Source organism: Hipposideros armiger, unplaced genomic scaffold (genome assembly GCF_001890085.2).
Source record: "Hipposideros armiger isolate ML-2016 unplaced genomic scaffold, ASM189008v1 scaffold_429, whole genome shotgun sequence".
NCBI lineage: Eukaryota > Metazoa > Chordata > Mammalia > Chiroptera > Hipposideridae > Hipposideros > Hipposideros armiger.
The window spans coordinates 408,330-421,419 of record NW_017731779.1 but is presented as its reverse complement, the minus strand read 5'-3'; the positions used below and the strand labels follow the sequence as shown (position 1 = coordinate 421,419).

The 13,090-nt window shown below is 35.7% G+C and overlaps 1 protein-coding gene across 5 annotated transcripts in view; it reads left to right on the top strand.

Moving 5' to 3' along the window:
• KDM4C (lysine demethylase 4C) overlaps positions 1-13,090 on the top strand; it is a 447,429-nt gene that overhangs the window by 174,391 nt on the left and 259,948 nt on the right. For 3 of the 5 annotated variants that reach the window (XM_019664744.1, XM_019664743.1, XM_019664745.1), the window contains 2 exons: positions 461-564; positions 4,976-5,113. In XM_019664744.1, coding sequence (XP_019520289.1) covers positions 461-564; positions 4,976-5,113 — 242 coding nt within the window. Of the gene's footprint in view, positions 1-460; positions 565-4,975; positions 5,114-13,090 lie in introns of those variants that run through there. The other 2 variants (XR_002126477.1, XM_019664746.1) reach the window with 2 other exon arrangements.

Below are 13,090 nucleotides of genomic sequence, written 5' to 3'. Positions count from 1 at the left end.
TCATTGTGGTTTTAATTTGCATTTCCCTAATGCTAAGTGATGTTGAACATTTTTTCATATGCCTGTTGGCCATCTGTATGTCCTCTTTGGAGAAACGTCTCTTCATATCCTCTGCCCATTTTTTAATTGGGTTGTTTGTTTTTTTGGTGTTGAGTTGCATGAGCATTTTATATAATAAATTGAACATTTTTAAGGTTTAGTAATTTTACATGTTATGGAAACAACTCTTAGTAGATCTTTTTGTAAAAAAAAAGTCAACCTTTGGTGATATATATATGTATTTCTTAATTTTTAAGAATTCTGACTCAATTTTTAGTACGAGGTTTTTTTGATGGTGGAGTTGGCCTATATTTGCATAAAACTGTCATTTTGTAAGAATATTAGCACATCAACTTAAAAAACTATCTGAAATTTTATCTTAATTGACACAGTACTGCTTATATTTATTGTTTCCACTTAGGTTTTTTCCCAAGCAGTTCTCAAGGGTGTGATGCATTTCTTCGCCACAAGATGACGCTGATATCTCCCTCAGTGTTGAAGAAGTATGGTATTCCCTTTGATAAGGTATATTAGTATTACTCTTTAACAAATTCATTTTGTGTGTGTAGTATTTGTATTTAAGGCAAATTCAACATAAGTTAATATTTCTTTGACTTCAGGTAGGGTTTTTAGGGTGTGGGGAGAAAAATTTAGATTTATGTTTTATAACATAATAATTATCTAAATACTAATTTGAAGTTACTTTTATTTCAGGATACATTTATTAGAAATTTAATGCTTTTATAGTTTACTTATAAATACTGAAAATAAAATGTAGCACACTTAAAATAAAATATAGCATTTCTACTTTGAAGTCTTTTATATGAGCAACATAATTTATATGATTAAATTTTTTTTGTTTTTAAATTTAGAGCAATTATTATTAGCAGTTTGGTTGGTTAGAATCACTGATTATGGTACCAGTATGTTGCTTCTAAACACGCTTAGATATAATACAATTGAGGTTTAATTATGGATAAAGGTGCCTGATGATTTAATAATCAGATATTGCTTCTTTGGAGTATTTCTAAAGATTAAGTTCTGTAAGACTCTGTACGTGCAAGGGCCCTCTTTCTTTGCATCCATGGGTAGTTACTGGGTCAGAATTACTTTAGAGCATGAGCATTTTTATGTGAAGAAGTTGAAATGAAAAACGCTTTTGACCAGATAAATAAAAGCTCTCTCTCAGTTAGAGGAGGATTAAGTCCTTAGCTACTTGCAAAAGCATTTAAAAATAACTCCGCTGTCTTTTTCATTTTTTGTTTGACTTTCTTCCTATAATCCTTGCTATTTTCTACCTTAGAAGCTTTTCACTTGTGACTAAATCTTTACCTCTTCTTAATCTCAGGCCCTTAAATTGTCCCCCACCCCTTGACTTTGTTCAAAGTAGAGTTTTTGCAAGGACCAAGAACCATTCTCCAACTTGAGGTGATGCCCACTCTTTCACAAACTATCTATGCTGCAGTCATCACGTGGCATACTTGTGTGATGAGCATGCTCTCACTACTGGTTTGCTGCCATACTTTTAAACGAACAAAAAATGTGCCTCCAAGATGTGCACTGTGGGGAATGTCCATGGGTGTGGAGAGGAGCTGGTGATGTGTGCCACCCCCACCCTCCACCCCGCCATGGGCCACTAATGGGCTTTGTCTTACTGCAGACACCTCTGGGTACTGGGCTTTTCAGTCTTGGACACGTTATTAGTGAGTGTTTTTTTGGTGATTGGCATAAGCTTGATTGGGCACTTTTATTTAAGTTAGAATATTAGAAGGCAGAGGAGAAAGAGGAGACTAGAAAAACCTTTGTTGGTTTAGCGGTGGTAATTGGTGGTGATCAAGCTGTTCTCTGGAGAGGGGGTTAGCAGGAGTGAGGGATGGGTTTATTTCCCCAGGGTGGAGGCCTGTGGGGCTTGTACGTCCTTTCCAATCTTTGGGGAGAAAGAGGTAGGTGTTCTGCACCCCTTTCTGGGCTATGGCTTCCCAAGTACTATTTGGTACATCACTAGATGCACCAGACCCTTATCTGATTTTTTGAGGATGGGACATTTTGTGGCTTCTGTGCAAAGTGGCAGGATGAGTGTTTGCCCTGAGATGGTGAGACACCAGTGACTAGAGGGCCAATGGGCAATTGTAGTTTTTCCTACAAAATACTGCCGTTTCTGCTTCCACCTTGATGAATGGTGTATGATGGATGACTATGCTCCTGAAGGAAGTTACCGTATTTTGCCATGTATAATGGGCATCCATGTTTTTGGTCCAAACTTTCAGGGAGAAAAATCTTTTGTTTTAATTTTTTAATTCAAATTTTTATTTGTTTACATTTAGGTACTTGTTTTTTTGTATTATAAAGGAATTTTAGCATTTACTTTTTAACATTATGGTACAAGAAATTTTATGTATCAAGTAATTACAAAACACAAGAACAGATACAAGGTACAAGAAATTTTATGTACCGGTAACAAATTTACAATATTTACAAATCATAGAAGGCCAAGAACTTTTCATTGTTGCAAGTTCATTGTAAGTTCAACAAAACCGATTATCGTATTCCAGGGTATTATTTTGCATATGGACATCGTTTTTGATTTCTAGAGTTACACTTTTAACTCATAAACATAAATGAAAGAATTAAAAACATTTATATAGATACAGAATTAGTACTACACAGATATAATGCTCATCCTTATTTTTCCCTCACAAATTTGGGCAAAAAATATGTATTATACATTACAAAATACAGTATTCTCTGATGATGATAATGTAACATGGGACAGAGTAGCACAGGCTTCAGAATTAAACTCCCCAAGTTCATTCCTGATTCTGTCACTTGGGTAAATTACATAATTTTTCAGAGCCTCAGTTTCTTCATCTGGAAAATGGGGATAATAGAGTACCTATTTAATAGGGCTATTGTGAGGATGAAAAGAGATAATCTAGGGCCTGCCAAGTGGCTCAGTTGGTTAAGAGCTCACTCAAGAATGTGAGCTCTGAGCAACAGCGGTTTGATGCCCGGCCCGAGCTGAGCTGCCGCTGAGCTGCCAAAAGGTGGCAGGATGGTTCAGGTAAAAATAAATAAATAGATAAATAAATAAAAAAAAAAGTTCTTAAAAAAAGAAGAGAGATAATCTATATGAAGGGCTTTGCATAGTATATATTATATAGTAACACATTCTTCCTCAATTCAACCCATTTTCTTTAGGCAATCATTTCACAGTTGGAGTAACATTTTTTTCCTTCTTTCAATGTATTTTTACATATTCATACATATGTACAAAAGTATACATATGAAGAATATACATATGAAAAAGTATATTTAACAAATAGCTAATGTCTGCTTTTAGATTATGTGTACTATCCAACTTCTTTCATGACGTGGACTTGTGGTAAAAGAGACTCATTCTTTTTTGTCCTTGTATGTATGTATGTATGTATGTATGTATGTATGTATGTATTTGTATCAATTTACTACATAGTGGCAATAAATAGATCTTATATTTTGGCTAACAGGGACGGACTTGTTTCTAGAAATTTTACAGAGGCACAAAATTTAGAGTCCCGTTCAATGGGAACAGGCACTGTTCTTCAACATGGCAAAAGCAGGGTTTTCTAGGCGGAGAAGAATTGTAGGTGGGATTCAGTGGAGCAGTGACAGTAGTTTCCTGTTCCCAGTGACAGCATTCCTACCCTCTTCCCCCACCTTGTTAGGGCTAGAAACGGTTGAGCAAGGTGAGTTTTCTTTTATCACGTAGTATAAGGAAGTGCCTAGTTTCTAAGCACAATTATAATTTATGAGATTCAGTGAGACCAGTAAAGGAGAGAATCAGGCTGTGATCTCACGTGGCCCAGAATGATGGAGCTGGAACCATGTTTGAACCCTGATAAGCCATTCTCTGCCTGCCAGGTGGCAGCTGAGTTGCTGCTCATTGCAATAGGACACCTGCTGGCATATTATGGGGAAGAGGGGGTGATGAACTAAATTTCAGAATTGTTGAGAAAGAAAATGCTCCCACACAGAACATTTTAGCATTCCTAAAATGGCAGTCGAATTGCAGTGTGTGCACCTGTATTTATAGTGTGTCTCCTGTATGTTTACACACATGTACGTACCTACATATTCATTTCTCAGTGATTTAGGACTGAAATGAACCATGGTGACTGAATGAACCAGAGAGTAGTAAACTTGATAATCTAGTATAGAGTGGGCAAATTAAAAAAAACAAAAACTGAAAAATTTAGCTTCACTATTTTTCTATAGCTCAAAAATAGGAATGGAATAAATACGTTTTTCTCATCTTTGCTTTAGGCTTCTGACTGATTTACCACAGTTATTTTAATTATATTTATAAATGCACTCAGTTACACATATGTATATACATTTGTTGTAATAATTATTTGACAGAAATTTTACTATTAAATGGAATGGAATTAATGAATGTTTTCTGAGTATTATGAAAGAATAATTTGGTGAATACCACCAACTCTTTAGCAACAAGAATTCATAATAAAACCTGTTCAACATGAATTATCAGTTTCTATAGCTCTAACTTGAAAAATGTCAGTCATGGTATATATCCTGTTATACAACTCAGGTAATGCATATTTTTAAAGTATTAAAATATACACATTGATTGCTAATATTAACAAATTTGTTTGAATAACTTAAAGACATTTCATATAAAATACCTTTGATTATGTATTGAATGACTGAACACATTGCCAGAAGGTTATACTTACCCTGGTTAGAAAGGCCTTTTAAAAGTTTCCTGAAAAACTATTAGAGGGTTAAATAAAGGATCTGGGGGGATTTCTTTTATACTGGTATAGTTCTGATATAATAAAATTTTTTCTTTATTTTTTTAAAGGAAATATATTTTAATTATATTCACAATTTAGGAAGTCTTATAATTGGAAAATATTATATGCTTTGTACCCTGCAGATCACCCAGGAGGCTGGAGAATTTATGATCACTTTCCCATATGGCTACCATGCTGGTTTTAATCATGGTTTCAACTGTGCAGAGTCTACAAATTTTGCTACTGTCAGATGGATTGACTATGGGAAAGTTGCTAAATTGGTAAGTTATGCTTCAAAAATAAAGCATAAATTAAATGTGTATTCTGGTTAGTGTAGTGGAAAAGCTAAGATCACATGGGGCATTTTTTTCCTCATTGACATTGTATGCCTCTCACCACGGTAATTTATTTCAGACTAGATATATTTATGTTACATAGGCTAGATTACTATTTGTAGCTACATTTGTCTGTTTTGAAATTAATGTGGTACAGTTTACTTTGAGAGGTAATTTTATTGCAACTGATGTTTGCTTCCTGTAAGGCCACCAGTTGTTTTTTTGCAAGATTTTGCAGTGTTTCCCTGTGGCTTTGTGACTGAACTTGTTTGAGTTCAGTCCATGGCTTAGCAAACAACTATTTACAGAAGAAAGTGTCTGGTAAAATTATAACAACAAGAGGTTGAGGAAAGATAGTAAGAAATGATTAAAACTGCCCTTAGTGCAGAAATGAATTTCTTGAAAATAATACTGTAGAATTAGAAAAATATCTTCATGTTAAATTTGGTATAAAATTTTGCATTTCCTGCCCAGTATATTTAATTTAGTTTCACATACTGTGTATTTTCATTCACAAGCAACAACTTCTATTAAATTTAATTGATTTCCCACTGTGGCATTAAACAGAAGACACCTCCAAAGTGTTGGTGGCTTCATTAGGTTGCTTCCTGTCCTGTGGCTTTTAAGGCAAAGGTACAGGCTGGCAGAGGGCAGCTTCTTAATGAAACTATGTGTTTTACAGAATACGTAAAGTTGACATAGATTTAGTGGAAAATGATACATACAGCTTATGTGGCCTTATCTTTGCCCCTGCGTGGTACAAGCAAGTATTATTCAATTTCTACATTGATAAAACTTGCACGCGGAACTGTTGGGTGAACTGGAATACAAATATATTCAGGAAAGATGACTCTAGGTTTAATTTACATGTGTATTTAGAAAATTGCATAATATATTAAAATAAAAGTGTAGCCCTTTGGCAGCCCAGGTAGCATTTGAATGAATTCATGACATAAAAGAAAGCTCCCTGCTATTAGAAGACTTTTCTGTTCTGAGTAATTTCTATTTATGAGGGGTAATTTAGAATGGAACAGAACTGAACTACTTCTTCCCATTATGTATCCTTCCTATTACAAGAAACCTAATCATAAAAATAGAAAACTCAGTATGTATGTACCTTGGCCAGCTACTGCAGTGCTTTTGCAGAAATGTAATGCTAGCATCTGCTTTGAAACAGTGTCATAGCCCTGAGGTTATATAACAAGGTATGTTATTTTATGATTTGCATCTTTAATCATTGACATGGTAAGTCAGCTATCACAGCTGTTCAGAGTCACCAGAAAAATTAGTTGGTGTTTGCTTACTACATGTTAAAGATCTAGTTCAAGGTATTGGCCAAAATAGCTTTTCCCCAAGGTCAAAATGTCCTGGGTGTGTTTCCACATTTACATGTGGCTGTAGAGTGGGAGTGGAGTGTGACCAAGTCAGCGGTTGACAGTTGTCCTCTGTGAAATCGAAGCTGTCAGATCCCAGAACTGTGGGATTGTTAAGAAGTTGTGTGCTGTGGTGGGGGAAGCAGGAATCTGAGGCTCAGCCTTTCCTCCAGCTATCCACGTAACATTAGGAAAGTCATTTATTCCTTTTGTTTTTTCTTATATAAAGTAGAAATACCTTTCTACCCCATAGATATGTTGAGAGAGTAAAAAATCTTAGGTATGTTGATATTCACTCATGGTGTGTTGATTTATATCATTCAGTTTAGTCAAGGGATATGACTGACTGTCTTGCTTCTGGGTATTTTACTAGGTACAAAATTTTCAATGGCTATAATGCAGTTTTGGCCAGTTAATTTAAAATTTTTGTCATTGACTTTGTGAGGGGTGAAAAGGATAACTATTGCACTGTTTTGTACACCTGAGACTAATAATAATAAAAAAATAATAAAAAAATTGTTGTCATTGCATGTGGTTGAGATGTTTTTAGGTGTTATCTCTATCCTTCCCTTACTTTGGGGGACGTGGTGCTACTCTGTGAATGTGTTAGTTTGCTATTGCTGCTGTAGCAAATTACCATAAAATTAGTGGTTTAAAACAATACCCATTTATTATCTCATAGTTCGGTAGGTTAGAGATCTGACATTGGCCTCAAGAAGCAAAAATCAAGGTGCTTATGGGGCTGCATTCCTTACTGGAGACTCTGATAAAGCATCTATTTCCTTGCTCAGTCAGGGTGTTGGCTGGATTCAGATCCTTGAGGTTGTCAGACTGAGTTTCCCCTTCCTGCTGCCTTTCAGCCAGGTTGCCCCTCCTAGAGGCCTAGCTTAGGCCTTTGCATGTGATCCCCTGCATTTCAGAGCAAGCAATCTGCAAAATCCCTTTAGTCATGTAAGATAACACGGCACAGGTGATAGGGATTAGGTTGTGGGTATCTTTGTTGTCAGGGGTGGGGCTGATGGGGGCAGCATTGTGCCTAACATAGAGAGTTCCAGTTCATAACTGACATGGTGATGTAGTAAGAATCTACTTTGAATCATGTAAATAATTTTAGTTATTCTGCTTAAAAACAGGAAACTAAACTTGTAAAGGATATAATTTTGAGTTTTTCACTAAAACACCCTTATGCTTTCTTAAATTATCTTCCTCAATATTAATGTTTTCTTGGCTATTCTCAGTTAATAAGTTCTCTTACATTATAATATGCTATGATGACCTTTTTATTTTAATTAATTAATTTATTTATTTTTACAGATTTTGGTGTCTTTTATCATTTATATGACACATGGTTTTATTGATTTCCAGGTCTTTAGACAATCTTATGAATTTACTGTATTGTTTTGTGTGTGTGTGTGTGTGTGTGTGTGTGTGTGTCTGTCTGTCTGTCTGTCTGTCTGTAGACACATATTTGTAGTTTATTTTCACACACCTATAGGCTTTAATCTTAGGAAAATTTGTGAATTGGTTAGTTTTTGTGTTTGCTGGGGATAAATATAATATGTGGTGGATTAATTATGAATTGCACTTATAGGACTTTTTTTAGCTTTGAGGATGACCATATTTGTTACTTTGTCTTAATTCTTTGCCTTCGTCAATTTATTTTAAATAAGTGATGATGAGTTAAGCATTTGGGAGGGATAATTAAAAAAAAAATGGCATACTTTTTCATAGTTGAAGCACCGGGGAATGACATCTGCTTTATCTGTCATGTGTTGGTTTGAGTATATAAAAACATCTGATAAAGTATCTGTGGTGCAGCATTAATTAATTATTGTGGTTGATGGTGTGGGATATTTACTGATTATAATTCATATCTTACAAACCAGTATTTATTTCATGAATTAGAAAGGAGCTGTCACAGAAGGCTGTTTTTTGATTAAGAAAACACCACTAAGTTTTGAAAAGATAACCCCCAGGTTCACGGATATATTGATGGTCTGTGTTCAGCAGCCCACAGGCTTTGGTGAATAGGGCCTTTTCAGCCCTTTCAGATGGCTGCTATTGAATGAAGCTCCATTTAAGCAGATAGTGCTTGTCTGCTGTATGCCAGGCACCATGTGTGTTTCTGTGAAGTCATCACTTGGAGGATAACCTGTTTCATGAGAGCATAGAAGGGAGAGTAGAGTTGGTCCTGGCAGGGGATCAAGGACCGCTTCCTTTGTCCTTGGCTACTTGCTCTCTGGTGGCATCTGTGGACTAGGATGGGAAAGGGGATTTCTGTGGGTTTCTTGTGAATGTATTATTGACCTATTGGTATGTAGTATTTGTTCAAGAAGCCTTCTCTTTGTTTAAAATATGGCTAACATTGACTGGAAGGAACTCCCATTCCATTATTTGTGCTAATCTCAAATAGTCATCTTCCAAATTTCAGCAAATTCCTGCATGTTTTGTATTCTCAACTAAATAACAACAATAATAACAATTATGTAAATATTCCATTGCCTGCTGGTATATTCTGTTTTTTAGCACTTAATTTCTATAACACCCTCGCTCCCCCCCCTTTTTTTTATCATATCAACCCAGACTGTCTCATTTCTCACGGAGGACTTTGGTTTCTTTTGGTGCATAGATTGTGGAGAGGAACTTCAGAAAATGGGCAAAGGTTGGCATGAGGATAATTGATGTCATAGCCTTGATAACAACTTAATTTTACTGTCCCTGTTCTGAAAATCTCTGCTAATGCCCCCCACCCTTATTATTCTTGTTTGTCTCTTTCCTTGTCTTCAAGAGGATCACTGAATTCTCTTTTGCCTTGTCCTGTAAGATATAACATAGCCAAACTCTGCATATGCTCCAGAACAGCAGGGCTTTGCCTTAAGAGGACAGACACATCTACCTAAGAAGGCGGTTATATAATTTTCCCCCATTTCATTCATCAGAGGTAAGGTTTTCACTGAAAAAAAATCAAAGGGAAGCCAAGTAGCCAAGTGCCCATTTGCCTACTGAGTTCAGCTTTGGTGAGCACTTAGCGAGTCCCATCTCTGCAACAGGACTTGTGCTACCTGTGTGTATAAAGAAGAAAGACATGTACTCTTTGTCTATAAGGAGCTTTCATAAAGAGCAGAGAGCTTTTACTAATGCTCAACTTGTAAAGTTGTAGTACGAAGGGAACATGCTATCCTGTTATTTATTTTAGGCATTCTTATAGCTTTGAACATTAGAGTCATCTAGAATGAAATGCTGTATATATTTTTTCTAGTGGGGAATTTAAAAATATATAACATAGCTTAACAATTGAAATCAGATATTGGTGCATGTTTGAGATGAATGTTTTCCATTTGTGGAGCATTCTTTCTCTCTGTGATGAAATGGAGTCCATGATTACTTCTGTGCAGCAGCTGTGGTGGCACTCATGGGTCTGCTTCCTGGCTGGGTTGGATCAAAGAGCTGGCCTGCAGGTTGTATTTCATTTTTCCGTTTGGTGGGATGAAGTGCAGTTGTTTTGATGTTAGGTTTGATGGATTTGTTTGCCACTGCATTCATTAGCTTCACATCAAAAAACTGACAGGCTGTTAAATGAAACTTTGGCTTAGATTTTCAGCTTGACTGTTTGGAGACATTTGTGAAGATATTTTGTTTTTGTGTTGCAGAAGCCTCAAGCACTGTGATTGTCTTGAAGGAAAGAAAAGTTATTTACTGTACTGATTTTCTTGAGTGAAAAAGAATCATTGTCTTGGGGACAGTCATATCTTGCCTACACCATCAGAAGAAGTGTATTTATGACAGTATGTGCAATGTGAGAGACTTATCTATGGCATGATAAATAATGTTATCTTCTTGGAAGGAGAGGTAATAGTTGGTGACTCCAAAACGATATTCTTATTTTGCATTAATTTTATGTTAAGTGATACTGTATTAACGTGATATGCCAGAAAGTTAAAAATTATACTGCAAAGCTGGGAATGTTCTCTTATGAACTCTAGGAGCGTTACTTCACTAATTTTAAAGCATCCTGTCATTTGAATCCTTGAACATTTGAACAGGTTTAAAAAGAGATGATAGAATTTTGAAATTGATTTCCCTTTCATCTGGAAGGGGTTTCAACTATTAAATTGTCTTGCATACAAAAACCACAATATGGGTTCATTCTATTTTATGTTTCAATCCTTCTGTAAAATTAAATTTGATTTTTCTTAAATCAGGTAGCAGCCTTCCAAAAAAACCTTTAATATTGGGCAGTCTTTATTAAAACAATCAGGAATCATTTTAGTGGTGAGTCTCACTAGGTTATATTTTAATATGCTTTAGATAAAATACTAAATGGCATTTCTCTATTCTTGTGGCTTGTGAAGGAAATAAAATTTAGACTGTTGTGCACATTGCTCATTTCATAGCTCTTGGCATTCTAATTTTAAGTGATAATGCATATATAATATAAACTTTGTGAGCATAAGGATTTTATATTCTGCATTTTCTCTTTTTACCTCTACTTTGTTTCTGTTTCCTGGGCCCTGTTGATACAATACAACAGTGCTGATGAGTGGCTCTGTGGTGCATTTTTTAGAGAGCTTTAAGGGAAGAAGGGAAAATATTATGTAGCGAGAAAGAAGCTACGAACTCATGTCCTTAGGAGTGTGTACTCCAACTGCGGAGTTAGTATTTATATATCTGGAAGTGATATTAAGAAAGAAAACATTCACATTTGTCTCCATTTTACTCTGATGAAGTACGTAGTTGCGGGATTCAGAAAACCTGAGACGTCAAGTAGTGTTCTAGAAAGAAAGCCAATTGATTAGCATATATTGTGTCTGAGGCTCGAGTCCTCAGAGCCACGGAGCCTGATTGCATTTATTGCTAACTTAAGTTAGCTGGATTATGGGATTTGAATGCAAGTAGGTGTGTGGTTTATGACATTGATGTTTAGTGCTAACCTGAAATCAAGGTAAAATCTGTTCCTGAGGCTTTACTTTAAGCCACTTCTTTTTACCTTATTTACCTTAAGGAAAACCAGACTGACTTTTTGAATAACTTACATACTCTAGAGAAAAATGAATTTATCTTTAAGCCATTGTACTTTCATATAGTTCGGCAGTAATAGTAGCTGACATTGATTGTTCACTATGTGCCAGTTCTTGTCCAGGGCTCTTTATAGATGTATACATTCATGTCTCTGATGGGTTGATACTGTAGCTGCTCTTACTTCAGTCAAGTTCCCCCAAGTACAGGAAGGAAGAGGACAGTGCAAGAATGTGGCCCACCCACCTCCCTATGTCTGGGAGGAATACCTTTCCTTGAAACCCCCGTGAAAATGTCCTTTTATGTCCCATGGCCAACCATAACTGTAAGGAAGGCTGGCTGAGTAAACGGCAAGTCACTGGCATGTTTAGGCTCTAATTTGGGAGAGCATTTATTATGTGCTGGGAGCTGTGCTGCAGGTAAGAAAGTAAATAAGACAGGTATGGTGTCTGCTTATGGGAGCTGTTCTGAATCCCATGAGACTTCAAAAGCATGGGCTCCTGGCCCCACCCAAATCAGTTGGATAGGAATCTCTGGTGAGAGGACACATCATTTACATTTAACCCCCCTCATCCCCCAGGTGACTCTGGTGGATGCTTTGGGTTGAGTCCCACTGGTCTTTAGTGAATTAAGTAGCCATTTGGGGTGAGGTCCTTCAACATTATATATATTTTTTCAAAAGGTATTTTGATCTCAAAAACCATCAACTTATCTGTTTATAAATTGAGAATGTATAATAAATTCCAAGTATATCATTAATAGCTCCTGTTCTGTGATAATGCATATTTTGGGCACCTGCAAAATTGAAAGTTTCATGGATATCCTGTAAATGTGCTTTTTAGTGTTTTTAGAGAAAAGAAGGGAGCATGTTGGAAAAGATTTAATAGAGTAACATTGAATGTTAAGTTAAAGATATGAGTGTACTGTATATAGCTAGTTCTAAAGTAACTGAGCTTTTGTCCAGTATAGTGGATTTTGTGACAGCTTTTTGGAATCTTTTTCTTTTCAGTTTTTTAAATTCCTTCCTAGTTTTTCTCCTGTTTTTTTATTTCAGTATGCAAAAACAGTATAAAATAAACTTTTGATCTCTTATATAATAATGCAGTTATATAGCACTGTATTTGGGCTATCTAAGCCGAACCTAAATTATCAAAGAATTGAGTACCATCCCTATGTACAATATCTGGAAACAACTTGCTCCTACCCCATTCCCCCCATAAACTATGTATCTCCTTTAAGCTTAATTTTCTTTTTCTTTTTTGGTATGATAATTTATTTATTTATTTATTTATTTTTCCATCTGTTTTTATTTATTTATTTATTTTTATTATTAGTTTCAGGTGTACAGAACAATGCAATAGTTATCCTTTACACCCCTCACAAAGTAACAACCTCCTCCCCCCATCCACTGCCCTCCCACCCCTGATATCATACTTATCTTTTACAATTCCATTGACTCCATTCCCACACTCTACTCCACATCCCGTGACTATATGTATATATAATTATAGTTGACATACAATATTATTCAACA